Raw genomic sequence first — 19,618 nt, 5'->3', positions numbered from 1 at the left:
ACGGTCCATAAATGAAACATGCAGGACTCACATCATCGGCTCTGCTGTGGTCATTTAAGTAAATTGTTGTGGGTTAAGTGTGACTTGCAGCCAAACAAATGACTCAACTTCCAGACAATTCGACCTGGAGGGCTGAGATTCTTCGTCAACATATTGCCAGTCACTTTGGGGGAAGAAACTCTGAGGTTGGTGCAGGAAGATTTGCAGGAATATTAATAAATATTCATTTATTAATAAGAATTTTAGGAGCTGGCACATTCTTCCCATGACCATTTGCCTACTCAGATTCCCCTAACCAACTGATTCAGACTGAAGAAGCTGCTTCGAGGGCCAGAGAAACGTTCTCAAACCAACAAGGAAATAAATCCAGTTGCCACAAACTCGACTTCCAGACTATTTTCGACAACAGTGACAACCTTTTAAAGCTTTTTCGAAAAATCAATATGCAGCCCTATACAGCGAGCAGCTTAGGTTTGAACAAAAAACTGATAAGCAGATTTAGGGAAAGCAAACTGTCAAGAGTATATTCATGAACTGGAATAGAGCTTGGTAACAAGGTCAGCCAATGGATAGGCATAGCAACTAAGTCAGCCAATGAGGACTGTTTGGAAACTGAAACTAGAATTAGCCTAGGCATGGCTCTGTATTAAGCTCTGGAGCTCTGTTGAGCTCAGAATTTGTCTATTGAAAATGAAACTGCTTCTCTCCTCTGCTGTGTGTGTCTTGCTTGCCTGCTGAACTAAAGTGAAACTGATGTCTGTTTCTGAGCTCCCGAGTTTCTGCTGAAGCTCTGAACTTGTAACATGTTTGCTGCTGTTTCAGTTTGCTCCATGTTCGAGAAATCTACAACTGGTATTGTAAAATTTACTGTATATGTTTATAAAGAAGTTAAATGAAGCATCAGCCATCTGTGTTTATTTTTGTGGAGCTGAATTCACGCTGCAAAAACTCTGAACACGAATAGCGATGGCTCCCCCTTCTTTATTTCTGAAAACTGCTTAACGAGACTCAGCCGTGGGGTACCTTGCATTGGAAGTCTGAACCTTCGTATTTCATGCAGCCGGAAGAGAGGGTTTTTTCTCCATTTTCGTCTTCCTCAATGATGGCAAAACAATGTCCGTTAGTTCTGAAAAACAGATGAACTAGCTCCAGTCCTTTGAAAGCTGCGTTCAGCCAGCCTGTTCAGTAAACAATGTTATTTTTCTCCTTCTAACAAAGGGGTTCCCGACCTGTGCTATACCCCGCACCCAAGAACGCTTCTGATATATTTCCGCACCCCTTACAAAAGTAAATAATTATATGCATATAATTATGCACAGTCTATAATTTTGAATCTTCTAAACCTAAGTTTTTGCACCCTCTGAAATATCATCTTGCACCCCCCCCTGGTTGGGAACTGTCAGAGTGTTTACAGTGGGACTCCTATTGTAAGACAACCCAGGAGTAAAACACAGGACACAGAGGCTTTGTCTTTTAACAGTGGTTTATATATAAGACTACTATATACATATATACACGTGTTAGGCAAACACCAGACAAGCAATCAATCTTCAACTCTACATGGAGAGCTACAATGGAAATAGAACATGAGGAGAGGGAGAGAGAGAGACGCCCTCACATGGCCTCCCTTATATAGACAGCTTCTTAAAGCGGCAGTACCCTCATCATCTTGGCAGTACCCTCATCATCTTGGCTTATAGCCTTACAGTAGCTGGTCAGCTATCAAATCTTCATTACCTTAACAGGAACCCCTGTTCTAACACTATGAGTTCATGCTACTCTGATGGGAAATGAAATTAGCTGCAAATAGAAAATATTGAACAGAGTGGCAAGTAGAAATACTGCTCCATTTTATTTACACACACACACAAACACACACACAACACAAACCAGTCCTATGACTGCAAAAATAACTGGTCTGGGAGTCCATTATGTGGCATGAAGCTGGCCCAATAGATTTTTCTTTTTTCTTAAAGAACAGTCCATAGTTACAGAGCACAAAACATACAAGCTGTTTTCCTATCGCAGAGTTGGCATTTAGAAAGGCATTTTTCTTTTTTTATAAATAAATTTTATTGATTTTACAATTAAAACAAACCGACAACACATACACAAATGAAAAAAAAAGAGAGAAGAAAGGGAGAAGAAAATAGAAAAAATAGAAAACAATTAAAAACATTCTCATCTTCAACAGTTTGTAAGACCTCTTTTTCCCCCCCCCTTAATTTCTGCCATATACACACACCTAATCCTTACATATATCTGTGTATCACTACTATGGATTTATCCTATCTTCTTTTGCCTTATAGTGTAAAGTCTATCTTTGGTCTATCCATTTGTACCAGCAGTTCCAGCTGTTGTAGTATATTGAGGTGTCTTTATTTTTTAATGCCAAAGTTAATTTGTCCATTTCTGCACAACTTGAAATTTTTTGAATGATCATCTCCTCTGATGGAACATGAGGCTGCTTCCAACATTGGGCAAAAGCTAATCTGGCCGCTGTCAAAATGTGTATTATTGTGTATTTCGCTTTTTTTGATATTTGTTTATCAAAGATCCCTAACAAAAAGGACTCTGGTTTGTATTCGATCTGTTCTCTTGTCATTTCTTCCAGCCAATTTCTAATTTTCTGCCAATATTTTTGAGCTTCTGTACAGGACCACCACATATGGAAAAAAGTTCCCTCTTTTTTTTTGCATTTCCAGCAATTCGGACTCATATTGGGGTGCATCTTCGCTAATCTCGGAGGAAGGTGCCATCTATAAAACATTTTATAGGCATTTTCTTTATATGCTACCGATTTTGTAATCTTATTATTTCTACCCCAGACCTTTTCCCATTCTGTTAGAGTGATGCTATGTCCTACATTCCTACTCCAGGCTATCATGTTCCCTTTTACAATTTCTTCTTCTAATTCTACTTCTAATAAATAATTATAAAATTTTGTTATATTTTTTGTCTCATCCTAATAAACTTTTATCTAATTGCTGGAGTTTATTGTTGATTCCGAATTCTTTGTTGTCCTGTTTATGTCTACTTTGAATTTGAAGGTATGCCCACTGGTCAATTTAGTCCCCGTTCTTGAAGTTCTTGCCGCGATTTCAAATTTCCTTGTGTATCCAATAGGTCCTTATATTTAATCATTTTAGTAATATCCAGATTATTTGGGTGAATCATCGCCTCCGTTGTTGAAATCCAAATTGGTACTTTTAAATAATGTTTTTTCTGTATTTTCTTCCAATTAGTTAATAATGAGTCTCTGATTAGGTGTCTATGGAAATATTTCTGGCTAGTTTTCCCTACATCCCATAAAAAAGCATGCTACCCCCGTTGCAAATCATGGCCTTCTAAAAATAATATTCTCTTGTTAGTTAAATTCACCCATTCTTTCAACCATACTAAAGAGGCAGCAATATAATAAAACTCCCAATTTGGAAGTGCCAGCCCTCCCCTGCTCTTCATATCCTGCATTGCCTTTAAATTTATTCTAGGTTTTTTCCCTTGCCAAATAAATTTAACAGTTATTTTATTAAGTTCTTCAAAAAAAAAAAATTTGTGTACTTTAATTGGGATCGTCTGAAATAGATATAGAAATTTTGGAAGAATATTCATTTTAATGGCAGCGATACTGCCTAATAATGAAAGTTGCAGCTTACCCCATGTTTCTAAATCCTTCTTTATGTGTTGCAACAATTTATCATAATTATTTTCCTTAAGTGTCTTACAATGTGCTGTCAACCATATTCCTAAGTATTTAGCTTTCTTTATCACTTTATCACAAATAGTAAGGACATTAAGTACTATTTAATTAATTAGTACAGGGTTTCATATATTAATATTACAATTTATTGTGTGACCGCAATTAATCTACTTGGGACGAATGTAATATTGTTTGTGTTTAAGAGTATTTAATATTTAAGATAAGGCTAGATAAATACACATATATATTTATAATATTTAAATATAGTTGGATTTGATATAATATTTATTATATATATATTTATTACATGAACTGAAGTATAGAGGTTGAGCACAGACCTTACAAAATTATATATGTGATTTAGAATTTGGATGTAAAATAATATATATACTCCAGTAACCAGTTAAGAACACAGCTACCCAGCAGATAGATAGATTAAGTAATTAGATACTGGTCAATCCTAATACAGAGATTATATCACTGAATGTTAATTTGGGATAATATAATTAATATAGTTCATCAACAGAAACAAATCTTAAAAGAAATGACTTCCACAACTACTACAGCTCTGAAAACTGGAAGAAAGGCCACCCCTACATTAACAACTAAGTTGGCACAAAAAACCATAGAAGAAACATCACCAGTGGAGAAACAAGCTAACATTTTGAATGCCAACATCCAATCAATTTTGCTGACTTTACAGGAATTGATGACGAAGCTGCAAGAAACAATGATGAAAAACCATAACGAGACGAGAGCAGATATCAATGAACTAAAAGAGGAGATGGGGAAATTAAAAGCAGAAATGAAAGCGGACATCTCTAAAGTAGAGGACAAAGTTGGAATATTACAGCAGGCCTTGGAGAAAAATGAAGCAACAATAAAAGAGGTAGAGAAAAGGACTGAATGAACTGAAAGGAAATTAGAAAGGGTAGATGAAGAATTAAAGAATGCGAGTAAAGAAATGGAGGACTCACTGGTCTACCTAGAGATGGACAAGGTGGCTACATACTTGAGATTCCAAAATGTAGTGGAATCCAAAGAAGAAGACCTGGAACAATTAATGGCGGAAATACTGGCTGGATTATTGGAAAAGGATAAAGATGACATCTTAAGGGAGTTTGATGAAGTTTATAGGGTTAGCACTAACTATGCGAGATGCCATAAATGCCCAAGAGAAGTCCATATACGATTTACAAGAAGGAGTGTCCGGAATATTATATATAGGATGTCCAGAGATGAAACAATCATGTACAAAGGTAAAGAAGTCTTGATTCTCAAACAAATACCAAGAAGAGTAAGAGAACAAAGGCGAGACTACAAGTTCTTAGCAGCTTATTTAAATCAGAAAAGAATCGCATTTAAATGGCTAATCCCAGAGGGGATGTTAGTGTCTTGGAACGAAAGGAAAATTAAAATAGACTCCATGGAAAAGGCCTAGGAATTCTATGAGCGGCTGGTAGGTCCGGAAGACCAGAGCAGTAAGGAGGAACTGGAAACAAACTCCCAGAAAGATCAAGGTTATCACAAAAATAAAGACGGAACTTTAGGAAATCAAGGAAATACTCATTTACATCAGGAGAGAGAAGAAACTACACATCTTCAGGCACAAGGAGAGACTGGAGTCATTACAAGACAAAGAGCGAAACAGAATTAATTAAATGGAAGAAAAGAAACTACTATCAATTAATATAAATGGTTTAAATTCGACGATAAAAAGGAAGAGGATATTAGCTAAACTAATCAAACAAAATGCTGATATAATATGCCTACAAGAAACTCATATAAAGAAAACAGATGAAAAACACCTGGAATGTCCGAAATTAGGGAAGCTATTTACCGCACCAGCAGACATGGGAAAAAAGAAAGGGATTGCAGTATATGTTAAAGAGGATTTGAAAGCAGATTTAATATGGTCAGATTCTGAGGGAAGAACTCTGGTTTTGCAGATCTGGATTAATGCTATCCCAATTCTCTTAGTGGTAATCTACGCCCTGAACAGAGATCAAAAAGAGTTTTTTAAGCATCTTTATGGAAAAATAATAGGACTGGAAAAAAGAAATATTTGTATCATAGGAGATTTCAACTCTATTGCTGATTATCAAGAAGACCACAGTAATGGGGGGAAGAATAAAGGGGGGAAAAGAGAGCTTCCCAAGATATGTAGGGAAATGATGAACGAGTTAAATTTGATTGATATATGGAGAAGATTACATCCCGAGGAAAAAAAATTCACATTCTACTCAAATCCGCATCAAATATGGACACGAATTGACATGGCATGGATGAATGGGGAAATAGCAAATGAGATAAAAGGGATTGAAATTTTACCTAATGAATGGGCAGACCATAATCCAATTCAGATAATATGGAAGGGTAGGGAAAAACCAAAGAAAAGATGGACGTTAAATACTCAATTAATAAAAGAAAAAGAATATACTAACAAACTCAAGGAGGAATTAAATTATTTCTTAAAGGAAAATGATAATGGAGTAACTACGAAACAAGACATAAGACATAAGACATAAGAATTTATTTGTCATTACACTCGCAAGAGGGTGCAACGAAATGAGGTGCTCTTCCACAAAGTAAAAACTGGACAAACACCACTAAAAAGAAAAAAAATTAAACTAAACACAACCAACCATACAATCATCTCTATGCAATTTAAAAATGTAAATACCCCATTACTCTCAGCCATTTAATTCCACAAAAATCTTATGACCCTGCATTCAAACTCAAAACTGCACTTGGATAAAAACTGTTCTTAAATCTGGTCGTCCTTGTTCTTAATACTCTAAATCTCCTTCTCGATGGTAATAGTTCAAAGAGCTGATGTCCCGGATGAGAGGAGTCATTCAATATATTAAACAAAACATTTGGGACACAATGAAGGCAGTAATAAGAGGTATAACAATCTCTTATAATGCCAAGAGGAATAAGGAAAAATATGCTCAGCAAAATAAATTACAACAAAAAATTAAGGAACTAGAAATTCAATTACAGAGTACCCCAAAGGATTCAAAATTGCAAAATCAGATAATAATAGCTAAACATAAATTGAATTTAACTGAACAAGAGAAAATGACTATAAATTTGAATACGACTTGACAAACTTATTTTGAGCATGCTAATAAGCCAGAAAGATGGCTATCTTACAAACTAAAAAAAAGGAAAGAAAAGAGACTGATATACCAGCTAATAGATGGAAAGGGGGATATACAACAGGAGATAGAACAGAAAAAAGAAATTGCCCATAAGTATTTTGAAGAGTTATATAAAAAGGAAGAAGTTAATGAGGATAGAATAAGAAACTATTTAGATGAAGTGAAGGATAAAGCAATTGGGGAAGAAATGGTAGAACTATTAAACAAAGACATCACTTGGTTGGAATTGAAATCAGCAATAGAGAACCAGAAAAACAATAAAGCCCCGGGGCCAGATGGGATTCCAGGGGAGCTGTACAAGGCAATTGCAGAACAAATTGGACCTCTTATGGTGGAAGTTTTTAATGATGTCTTATTGGCAGCAAGGATGCTGGACTCATGGAGGGGGGCATTGATTTCGCTGATCCCGAAGGAGGATTCGGATCCCCGATATATAAACAATTATAGGCCGATTTCACTGTTAAACACTGACTAAAAAATATTTACTTCTATTATAGCAAGTAGACTAAAAAGAATGTTAAACGTGCATATACTTGAAGATCAAAATGGATTTCTCCCAACCAGACAAATTAGGAACAACTTAAGAATAGTACTAGATGTCTTAGAATTTTATGAAGCCCACCCTGAAAAACAAATTGCACTTATGTTTTTAGATGCAGAGAAGGCCTTTGACAATTTAAATTGGCAATTTTTAATCCAAAAAAATTATAATATGAATTTAGGCACCAAATTTGAAAACATTATAACAACCATTTATGATACACAACAGGCTAATATTATAATAAACGGGGAATGTACCTGCCCAATAAAAATAGAAAAAGGAGTCAGACAGGGCTGCCCACTCTCACCCGTGCTCTTCATATTATCATTAGAAACATTATTAATGCGAATTAGACAGAACCCAGATATAAAAGGATTAAAGGTTAAGAAAGAAGAATATAAGTTGCAAGCGTTTGCGGACGATATGATTTTTTTCATTGAGGAACCAATAGAAAGAGGACAAAAATTGATGAATTTGGACAATTTGGAGTAGTAGCAGGACTCAAAATTAATAGGAAGAAAGCTAAATTAATGACTAAAAATTTAACAGAAAAACAGAAAATAGAATTAGAAGAAGTTATGGGAATAGAAAGGCATTTTTCTAATGTAAAATTTGGATTTCAATCCTCTATAGGAACAACCACTTTGTATGCCTTCAGAATTATGATGCATTTGAAATGTGCGTTCACTGATGGTTTCCGCACTACACGTTCAATACCGGGAGAGTTGATATACATGTGACCACTAGAGGGCAGTAAAAAACAGCAAGTCTAGGATGGCCAAATCACAACGTTTTACTTTTGTGAACTGCGCTGTTCAAAAGCTTCTAACGTGTTGAAATGTTATATCTTGAAATTTCTGAAATGTTTCAAAATAAGAAAGCAATTATTTAATCACCAATGTACAGGGAGTGAAGAACTAGGGAGGGCAAAGGATTTCGAAGCCTCTCACCTCACTTGGTCTTCGTTCTGTCGGCAATACTTACTTGCACGTGTTATTAATGGCATTTTCTGGACAGTGACCGGAACAGTAGCACTGTAAAAAAGGCATTATATCCTCTGGGGCTATGGTCACCCCATCTTCCTGCTTCTGCTGGCCAGGATCTGTTTTTATACCTGCCGCATGGATCACACCGTCTTGGTTCCAGCCTGTGGGATATACCCAAAGGAAGTTAGTCTATTTTGCTGTAAATCCAGGTTTAAATACTTAGGTGGCATTAAAGCCACTGGATCTTTTCGGCTTCTCATTTCGAAAATCCTAACCTAAGAAACACACATTTCCTGTACGAAAGCAATGCTGAGCCACAATAGAGCCGAATTCCAAGCATAATTTGAGGACAGTCAACAAATTGAACATAAATTGAACATAAATAAATATGAACTTCTGAAGGCAACCTGGTTAATTGTTCTCACTGTCAGGAAATTTCTCCTTATTTCTGGGTTGGTTCTCTCCTTGGTTAGTTTAGATCCATTCACTGCTTGTCTTGCCTTCTGGTGCTTTGGAAAATAGCTTGACTCCCTCTTCTTTGTGGCAGCCCCTCAAATATTGGAACACTGCTCTCGTGTCTCCCCTACTCCTTCTTTTTATTAGATTAGACATACCCAATTCCTGCAACTGTTCTTTATATGCTTTAGCCTCCATCCTCTTAATCATCTTTCTTGCTCTTCTCTGCACTCTTTCCAGAGTCTCAACGTCTTTTTTTATATTGTGGAGACCAAAACTGGATGCAGTGTGGTTTCACCAAGGCATGATAAAGTGGTACTAACACTTCATGTGATCTTGATTCTATCCCTCTGTTAATGCCATCTAGGATTTTAACATCAGTCCACAATCTCTGTCGAATCTATGGAAATGATCTCAAGCAAAAAGAAAGAAAGAAAGAAAGAAAGAAAGAAAGAAAGAAAGAAAGAAAGAAAGAAAGGAAGGAAGGAAGGAAGGAAGGAAGGAAGGAAGGAAGGAAGGAAGGAAGGAAGGAAGGAAGGAAGGAAGGAAGGAAGGAAGGAAGGAAGGAAGGAAGGAAAGAAAGAAAGAAAGAAAGAAAGAAAGAAAGAAAGAAAGAAAGAAAGAAAGAAAGAAAAGAAAGAAAGAAGAACGCTGAACACTTTCATTTTATCAGCTGTGTCACAGATGGGGCTTTGCATAGTACTCAGTGCTAATGACAGATTATGATCAGGGATGTCTAAGTAATAGATGTGTGACTCTGATGTTCTTTGAGACAAACTAGTAACCATGGGCACAATGTGGAATGAGAAGCACGTTCTGCAGCTAATTTTATAACATAACCCGACAAGACTATTTTGAAAAGTTTATGGCAAGGGCAAAGGGCTCTGGTCCAGCAATTTTGTTTTTTCTTGCCTAAAAACATCTCCCCTGCATCCCAAGGGCAGAAGCCAGAACGCAAAAAATAAATCTCAATGCCTGTACAAATATTAAACAGGCAAAGTCTAGTTTCAGAGCAAAGTTCAGTCTAGGGACATTTTCTTCATATGTCAAACAAACAAGCGCATGTTGAGTTTCCAATTTAAAATGCAGTAAAGATAAAAGGTTTTCACTGTTTTCGGTGCATGGAATAAAACAGTATTTCTCAACCATGTCAACTTCAAAATGGGTGGACTTCAACCAGGGCTGGGATTCAAATTGTTTAACAACTGGTTCTATGGGCGTGGCTTAGTTGGTGGTCATGTGACTGGCTGGGCGTGGCCAACTCAACATCACTCACATCGAGGCACGCATCTCCTCGCCTGGCCTCTCATGACTGTGGAGATGCTGCAACAGTTGTAAGAGTGCAAAACGGTCAGAAGTCACTTTTTTCAGTGCCATTGTAACTTTGAATGGTCACTCCACACAAGCAAAGTACCAGCAAAGGAGGGGGGGAAAAACTCCAGAGACTATGTTTTATATTATAGATTTGTCCGTTTGTAGAAATAGTGGTGGTAATTTAGAGCTAAGGACTCCAGTTTCTTTCAAATATGCTTTATTCTCAACCTTGGTATCTTCAAGCTTTGCTGGCTGGGGAATTCTGGGAGTTGAAATCAGGGGTGGGATTCTACAGGTTCGCACCTATTCTCTAGAACCGGTTGTTAACATTCTAAGCAGTTTGGAGAACCGGTTGTTAGAAGAAATTACTGGCCTAATCCTGTAAGGAAGGCAGGAAGGAAACATTCTGGTGTTGCTTACAGAAACTGCCTCTCAATTAACCCTTATTCCATTCTTGGCAGGACTAGACTTCCTGTCTCAGAAATTTCTCCTCTCCTTTATATTACTATATATGTTTTCCTTTGGAGTCAAAGCATTGATTCAATGACTTCTCACTTTAGAACAGGGGTGCTTAAGTTAACCAGTGGAACAGCTTGTCTTCAGAAATCATGGGCGCTCCATCACTGGAGGTTTGTAAAAAGAGACTGGGCAGTCACTTATCTGAAATGGTATAGGTTCTCCTGCTTGGGCAGGGGGCTGGACTAGATGACCCTCAAGATCTGTTCCTGTTCTATTCTGTTGTATTATTTGCATTTTCCTCTTCCTGTCTCAATGTTTGTTGATAAGAAAATCAGCTGCAATAATTTAGTACTTCAAATGGATTTGGGATCAATAGGGCTCATAAGTTTCTAAACACTGTTCTTGATTTCCCAATAACTGCAACGACTGAAAACCAGGGAAATCATTAAATCGCCCCGACTGAAAACAAATAACAAGAAACGGCAAAAGAAGCACTTAAATGGGCTGACACAAACCATAAACATCACACAGGCATACATGCGTGGAAACGGCCAGGAACGAAACCAGAATTAATATGTTACAAATAAGTTTGGTATGCCTGTTAAAACGATATACAACAGAATAGAATAGAATAGAATAGAATAGAATAGAATAGAATAGAATAGAATAGAATAGAATAGAATAGAATAGAATAGAATTCTTTATTGGCCAAGTGTGGTTGGCTACACAAGGAATTTGTCTTGGTGCAAATACTCTCAGTGTACATAAAAGAAAAGATACATTCGTCAAGAATCATAAAGTCCAACACTTAATAATAGTCATACAATAAGCAATCAAATCATACTAGGAAACAGTCAATATAAATCGTAAAGATATCAAAAGTCAAGTGAAGTTAGTGCTTGTTTAAGTAGCACGCAGCTCCAATGAATCCACTACCAGACAGCTATGGGAGACTTAAGCATACCTAAATATTGACAAATGAGCAGCAGCATCCCATGCTTTGATCACATGATCATGGGAAATGCTGCAATGGTTGTAAGTGTGAAAAACGGTCATAACTCACTTTTTTCGGTGCCACTGTAATTTTGAATGGCCACTCAACGAACTGTTGTAAGTTGAGAACTCACTGTACAGAAAATCTTGGAAAGTGCAGTGGGACGTTTCAACCCTCACTTATAGGGACTTCATTAAGATTTTTTCCACCCCAGATTTCTGGGCACCTGGACTGAAAACTGCTATTTATAAAGTGAATTTGTCAGTGGCCTTCCCTGCTAGATCTTGAATGCTTAAGGTCCAGCCTCTGTTCTATTCCTTTCTCAGACTCTTCACAACTGCTCAAAAGTTAGATCTTATCATGGGGAGACACATATGCTAATGTAGTCCTGGCATTTTAAGATATTATGATGTTAAGTATTCTGTGCTTTATTCTAAATTTCATAGTGTACATTGCCAGGACTTCATTGGGAGCACGGCTGTAACTTTTTATTTGCATATGTATTTAAAAGCAAGACAACCAACATATTATTTCTTAAAAATTCTCCACAAATGTTAAGAAATGAAAGTCTAGCTGTAATTTTGTTTTAAATAACAAAAAAAATCCTTACTGCTGTTTTCTTATTTAGTTCATCACCCATTTTCACAAATTCTACTTCACATTTCCTGTATTTATGGCAACCGAAATTACTAATTTTATATCTAATTAAGAAGCATATGCCAATTAAACTAATTTGATCTCAAATCTCCAACTAAACAATGTAAATACGTATATAAAAAAATTTTTTAAACACAGGCTAGCAGGTGTTAGCTCTCATGCCAGATTCCTATATTATTTTGTAGCTTTTAGTTTTTTTAAAAAAAAGAACATTAAAAGTTTGGAAGCTTGCAGGAGCTTATCACTGTATTTCAAACTGCAACCCAAACACAACAGTGTCTCTATTGTACATAAACATTTCAGGCATCAAGACCGTTTTGTAAAACCTGAAGTTTTAAAAGTGCGACTTTACCTTGAAAAAAAAGGAACGCGTAGAACCCCAGCAATCTGAAGGAAATTTTTGAACTGATCATGGCTTGTAATTAAAGTCTTTTCTGCACTGTCAGGTTTGGCAAATTGTTCAGCTCTTGATAAGCTTTCAAGCCGGGACTCTTCAGAGAAATCTGAGCAGTTTGGCAGTCAGCTGAATCAAAAATTTAATTCTTCCAGTTTTTCTTCTGAAAAAGAAATGAAATGAAATTTTTCAATAGATAAATACTATCGACTAAAAACAAAACTGAAAGGTTAAAAAAATAAACATTTCACATGGCTAATGCATAACAAGATCTTAAAATAAATATATATAAATAGACAATACGAACTAAAACAGCCCTTGTATTTTATAACTAGTTCTTTGCTGATTGAATTTATACCAGCTGCAAAGGACAGAAATGAACTTACAGGCTTCTATGTACACAATCAATGCACCTCAAACGGGTCTTTCTCTAAATGAGGGGGGGGAAAAGGATTTTCAAAGGTTCGTGACCACTTATTCTACCATGCTAACAAACTGTATTACTCAAAACTGAGTGAAGACTTTCATTAAAGAGAACACGTCTTTTGCAAGAGCCTTTGAAAACTCTGAAGTTTTATGTCATCTCATGCTAATCCACATTCAAAATAAAAATGCGTTTATTAAAGACGACGTTTTTTAAAACTCCATGTTTAGGCCCACAAAACAAATAAGGGAAATGGGGAATTAAGTTGCACTTCTGCTTCAAATCATCCTATTGGATTAAAGAAGGCAAAAATGATCGTATTAAAAAGCTGCAGCTGATCCAGTTTCTTCAACCGTTTTAACAAGAGGCAAACATGGTCTACAAGGAATAAGCAGCCATTGGAATACCTAAAAGAATTAATGTGGACAATATAGATTCTGTGTTCAGATATGGATTTTGCCTTTCTTTTCTTTTCTTTTTTTCTTTTTGGCCTCTTGTCTGAGTGAGTCTGACCCCTGAGCCCTGTCAGCCTGGCCTTATTCTTGAAATAAAAATCTGGATTTGTGCAAGGATGTGCTGTAATTACTATTGATAGTTGCTTCTGCCATAAATAATTCAATCTCAATTTTGGCAGGATCCAAGGACTTTGGAGGTTAAGGACTGCTTCGTAGCCATTTAACAGGGCAGCAAATTACTGGGAATGCTCAGTGGCGTCGGCACGCCTAATTTGCACATGGAAGGGGCACATGGCCTTCAACCTATGGCCTACTTTTCACACATCCATGACTTTAGTCATCAAGAAACCAAATACCTTCCTGACACAAGGAATAAGCCAATTTATCTGATGATTGCTTGGACCAACTACCCTTAAGAATGCCCAAATCTACCCCTATTCACAGTGCTAGGAGTGAAGTGTCAAAACTTAAAGCAAAAAGCCTGGGCATTTTTACAATTAAGATCACATTTAGAACATAGAATAATAGAGTTGGAGACCCTGTCCCGTTTCACATGAGTGTCCCAAAGGTGCATTTTTCAAGAGGCAACTGGACTTTCTTGGTTTTTTTTTGGGGGGGGGAAGATGTTTCGCTTCCCATCCAAGAAGCTTATTCAGCTCTGACTGGATGGTGGGGAGCCATTTCAGATGAATGGTTGTCCAATCTCTTTTTGAAAGCCTCCAGTGATGGAGCCCCCGCAATTTCTGAAGGCAAGTTGTTCCATTGGTTGATTGCTCTATCAGGAAATGTCTCCTTGTTCTAAGTTGCTTCTGTCCTTGACGAGTTTCCATTCATTGTTTCTTGACCTGCCTTCAGGTGCTTTGGAGAATAGCTTGACTCCCTCTTCTTTGTGGCAGCCCCTGAGATGTTGGAACATTGCTATCATGTCTCCCCTAGTCCTTCTTTTCATCAAACCAGACATACCCAATTTCAGCAACCAGCCTTTATATGTTTTAGCCTCCAGTCCCCTTAATCATCTTTGTTGCTCTTCTCTGCACTCTTTCTAGAGTCTCAACATTTGTTCATATTGTTCCATTGCCATTCTAACAATGCTTCACTCCAGGTAGAATCATACATGCCAATTGTTTATTATATTTAGATACATATTCATATTTGTATGCAACTGTTAATGTTTGTGTCTGTCTGGGCACTTAATTTTCCCATTTTGCTTTGAAGTTTTGTTTGCTCAATAAAAAACAAAACACAAATTTAAAAAAAAAAACCTTTAGGCTCCACCTCACTATTTGAAAAACTGGAAAAATATTCAGTAGCAAAGTATTGTACTTTCACGTCAACACTGAGATATATTAGCATTTATTTATTTATTTATTTATTATTTATAATAATATTTGAAAAGCATGCATATGGGCGTTTGGGTGTGTTCCCAGTTTATAAGCAGCCAAGGTTTAGCATACACAAAAAGCATTTTGGAACATACCAGCCCTTACGGGAAGGTGAAAACAATGTTGAAAATTAGGAATAAAAATAAGCAGGTGGCTTGGAGGCCTAACAAGCCCCCAAAATGAAAAACCAAAACTAATCAGCAAATAAAATAAAGTGTTGATTTTTATTCCTTTTAATAAACAGTGATTTAACAAACATGCTTTCAATAGTTTGACTTTTTGCTGCTTCTTTTGAACAGCTAATTAATCTTAAGCTTCAAATCATGTTTTCATGGCCCAGGCATTATGGGTGATTGTGGATGATAACTAGTATTTGACACTTACACAAAATCTGTACACTGCTCACTTCTATAAGCACCCAGAATTTAGCAAGCTGACCTTATCTTTCCAGATTGGTGGGCTGTGCTCACTTATATCCCTTGTATATTGAGTGCTAACACCCTTGATTTATAACCTGTCCTATCAACAAGGACAAAACACACAGGCTGAAATAAACTCTTGCTTATCTCCTGGCCATTAAAGGCTTGGCCTAATACTAAAGTCTTACATCACATTTGAAAGATGGTGAAAACGGCTATTATACAACTCCAAGTCGGGACCCAAAAAGAAGAACAAATGTTTTGCAAAACCCACAAGAATTGTTCCCAGTGTACTGTTAAACACTGCCACGTTTCAGGAGACAATTCTGTGTTTTGGGATCCCAGTGGACAAAGCACCAGTTATTCAGAACTTCAGCAAGGAGGTGCATTTGATTTTTTGGGGGTGCCTTTCCATCTTCTAAATTCTGCAGTTTAAAAAACTTTCCATTGATACTGAGCACACAGAGGTTCACTAAAAGGATGTGTTTAACCTGTGTAAAACAGAATGCCACACCAACACCATTTGTGATTTTCAATATAAAACCCAGTAGATGGTGGAAGTGTCAGCACCCAAGAACCCACAAATATAGTTTGAGCTCTCTCCTCTGGCATGCACTTAGCCAAGTGTATCAAAAGTTCTCCAATCTTTCTTCTTCTTTTTTTTTAAAAGCCTCCTGGGATCCAGTAGAGATTCAGACAAATAGCGTACTGGGTATGTTTAGTCTGGTGAAAAGAAAGACTCAGGGTGACATGATAGCAGTCTTCCAAATCTAAGGAGTAGAGTAGAGTAGAGTAGAGTAGAGTAGAGTAGAGTAGAGTAGAGTAGAGTAGAGTAGGGTAGGGTAGGGTAGAGTAGAGTAGAGTAAAATAAAATAAAATAGAATATAGAATAGAATATAGAATAGAATAGAATAGAACAGAACAGAATAGAATATAGAATAGAATATAGAATAGAATATAGAATAGAAAATATGGAATGGAATATAGAATAGAATAGAATAGAATAGAATAGAATATAGAATAGAAAATATGGAATGGAATGGAATGGAATATAGAATAGAATAGAATTCAATTCTTTATTGGCCAAGTGTGATGGAAGAAGCGGGTGGGGTGGGGGGTCAAGCTATTTTCCAAAGCCCCCGAAGGCAGGACAAGAAGAGATGGGTGGGAACTAATCCAGGAGAGATCCATTTCCTGACAGCGAGAACAATTAATGAATGAAACACCTTGCCTCCAGAAGTTGTGGCTGCTCCATCACTGGGGGTTTTTTAAGAAGAGTTTGGACGGAATGGAATAGGGGGCCTTCTGCTTGTGCAGGGGCTTGGACTAAAGAGATCTCGAAGGTCCTCCCCAAAAACTCTGTTATTCTGTTATCACCTCCTTTTGCTGGAAGTATTTGAGAGGATTGGAAAAGATGGAAGCCACTATATGTGTACACACACACACACACACACAAATTGTCCTGCTGTAGGGAACCCCTTGCTTCACGGCTTGGGGTGGGGTTGAAGAATCATTAGAATCTGAGTGGGACACCTCAGTGGTGACCACTATTTTAAGGCCAACTTTTGAAGTCTGGGTGGAGGCTGGACTTATTCAGTCCTGGGGAATGAATGAAGTTCTGTGATCTGTTGTTCACCATCCTCCTCTCTGACAGGTGGGCAGCCGGCTCTCTGAAGCGATAGGCGACAATCCTTCACTTCTAGGCCTGCAGCTAAGGAAATGACTGGGATGGTGGCAGGAAGGTTATGTTCTGACCAAGGCTTAGTCCAAATAACTCTTGTTTTATTCAAATGCTGGGAATTATGTGCATTTCCAGCTGGTAATGAATGCCAAACAGTTCTCCTTGAGATAAGCACCCACTTTTCTCTGCTTTCAATTGCTGCCAACAACTAACGTGCCAAATTAACTGTAAAAAACCAGCCGAAGTATGAAGTCCACACAGAGCTTCAAGGTTTAATCCAAACAGAGCGAATGACTTTGCTTCCTGCAAAGGTTTCTCTACCTTTGCACCTCCTTTAAACCTTAGGGGAGGGGCAATCACCTCCAAGCCTTACTCCCGAGTCTCCCCTTTTGTTTCACCCACTGTTGCCTTCTAGCAGCTCTGCACACACGTGCACTGAGAACAGGCTCCCCTTGCTCCTTTGCCTTGCTGCTGCCAGACTCCGAAGGCTCCAGAGTCAGCACCCCACTCCCAGATTGTCCTGGCCCATCTCTGCATTGGATGCAGGACCCTCATCCGAGTCCTCCCCAGACTCCTGGACTGATCCCCGTTCTTCCCCACTGTCCAATTCCGCTGCCGTCTGCATAGGCTGCCAGCGAACCACAACAGGTTATGAAGCTTGGCTCAATGGCTGCTGAAATCCCAGGTATAGCAGCCCCAATGGCTGAGGACTTTTTTAATTTGCAGAAATCTTGCAAATAACGGCTAGGGTGTTAATTAGTATTAGCAATTCTTCATTAACTGCAGAATAATTAAGAAGGACACACTGATCACAGATGGCAAGACCAAACAACAGAGTGGATGTTCTCTAATTTGTGGATTCTAGAAGATCATTTTTTTTTGGGGGAAATTTGTCTGCTATAGTAAGAAGAAACCAATTAAAAATAAACTTCAGTTATAGTAGGAAACTGAAGCATTTTATTAACTCTGTCAAACTGTGTATTCCACTATAGTGTGGAATTATCTTATTCATAAGGAGAAACTTGTAAAATCCTTCATTTTCCATATTTAGGAAGAACCCCTTCCCATCTGTCAGCTGGTGCAAAGTTTGTATCTGCAACCTATTTCCCCAAAATACCACAATGACATTTCTATTATCTCTTAGAAAAACAAATTTAGTTCTTGTTAGCAGAAAACCTACTGCTACTTTTTGCTAATTAAACATGTTAGCATTTCAGTCATGGATTTTGCATAAGGAGAAACTTAATGCCTCCTGAAAATGATTTTTTTTTTTTTTTGCATGAAAAAATCCAAACCTATGATTGAACAGGTATGAAATACGCACATTTCACTTGCCCTCTTACAAAGTAGGGGACTTTGAACATTATCATCTAATAGCCATTTGGAGATTTTAAAAAAATTATTTGCATGCTGCTATCTTGAGAGTTAAGACTTCAGGGAACATAGAAAAACTGAGCAAGAGAAAAAGCTCGCTAATTAAATATCTTTTTGCACGGTTTCAAGACTTAAATAGCAACAGATTTCTACTGATATGGAAATGACGGGTACAGTTACTCATTGGAAGGATAGGAATACTTGACTCCTTCTGTATTTAATAAAAGTCTGACAATTTATTTTATGGAGGACTGACATCACATCCCAAGGTTTTTATTTGATATAAATGAGCAGGTTCTAAATTAACATCACGCAAAACCCAACAACTGCCAACAAATCTGTCTAAAATAGATCCACATCACACAATGTTATAATAAAAGCAGCAACATTAACTATTTTATGTTACCAGGCAGTGCAAAAATTGGAGCTATCCTCTTAAAACAATTTATTGTCAGTGTAGCAATTGAATTCATGCTTGGAGATGAATCGTATAAAACAACTTTTGTTAGTTGACTTGTGCCTGTTTTATCTGAATCCTCAAACTTACTGATAAGATGCACAAAGGACAAGCCGCAGCCACCACTGCATCCAAGGTTGATGGCTTGTGCCCATCAGAATAAAATAGCCTTAAAAAAAAACATTTTCTTTCCTTGCAATCTTGGCACTTCCACCAACTCTGACAGGGCAAGCTACAGTATATAAACAAGGTAGCAAACTCTATTCCCTTCTAGAACTGATGATGTTACCTAGCTGGGTCATGAAATGTCTGCAAGAAAACAACCAAGCACCCAGGATTCCACATTAATATACAGATACAGATTAACAGAGCTGGAATGGACCTGTAGTTCATCTAATCCAACCCCTGTAGTTCATCTAATCCAAGGTGCACCATTTCTGACAGATGGCAGCCCAGTCCCTTCTTGAAAGCTTCCAGTGATGAAGCTCCCACAACTTTTGGAGGCAACTTCTGATCCATTAGTTAATTTCTCCTTATTTCTAGGTTGAATCTTATTCAGTTTCCATCCAGTATTCCTTGTCTGGCTTTCAAGTGCCTTGGAGAATAGCTTGACCCCTTCCTCTCTGTGGCAGCCCGTCAAATATTGGAACATTACTATCCTGTCTCCCCTGGTCCTTCTCTTCACTAGACTAGCCAAGCCCAGTTGCTGTAACCGTTCATCGTATGTTTGAGCCTCCAGCCCCCTAATCATCCTGGTT

General features: G+C 37.5%; 1 protein-coding gene and 1 long non-coding RNA gene across 2 annotated transcripts in view; both read right to left on the bottom strand.

The window, feature by feature from the left end:
• Window positions 1-19,618, bottom strand: part of LOC148130791 (uncharacterized) — a 715,147-nt gene that overhangs the window by 18,564 nt on the left and 676,965 nt on the right. The window lies entirely within an intron of this gene.
• Window positions 1-19,618, bottom strand: part of BMPR1A (bone morphogenetic protein receptor type 1A) — an 83,718-nt gene that overhangs the window by 14,123 nt on the left and 49,977 nt on the right. The window contains exons 2-4 of the mRNA XM_087963866.1: window positions 12,627-12,831; window positions 8,393-8,555; window positions 1,024-1,126 (exon numbers count right to left, since the gene is read on the bottom strand). Of these exons, the coding sequence (XP_087819992.1) occupies window positions 1,024-1,126; window positions 8,393-8,555; window positions 12,627-12,687 (327 nt within the window). The 5' untranslated portion in view covers window positions 12,688-12,831. The remainder of the gene's footprint in view (window positions 1-1,023; window positions 1,127-8,392; window positions 8,556-12,626; window positions 12,832-19,618) is intronic.

This window comes from Notechis scutatus, chromosome 4, assembly GCF_049901735.1.
Source record: "Notechis scutatus isolate UNSWTSFEM ecotype Mainland chromosome 4, rNotScu1.2, whole genome shotgun sequence".
Classification (NCBI taxonomy): domain Eukaryota; kingdom Metazoa; phylum Chordata; class Lepidosauria; order Squamata; family Elapidae; genus Notechis; species Notechis scutatus.
This window is presented reverse-complemented; position numbering and strand designations above follow the sequence as displayed.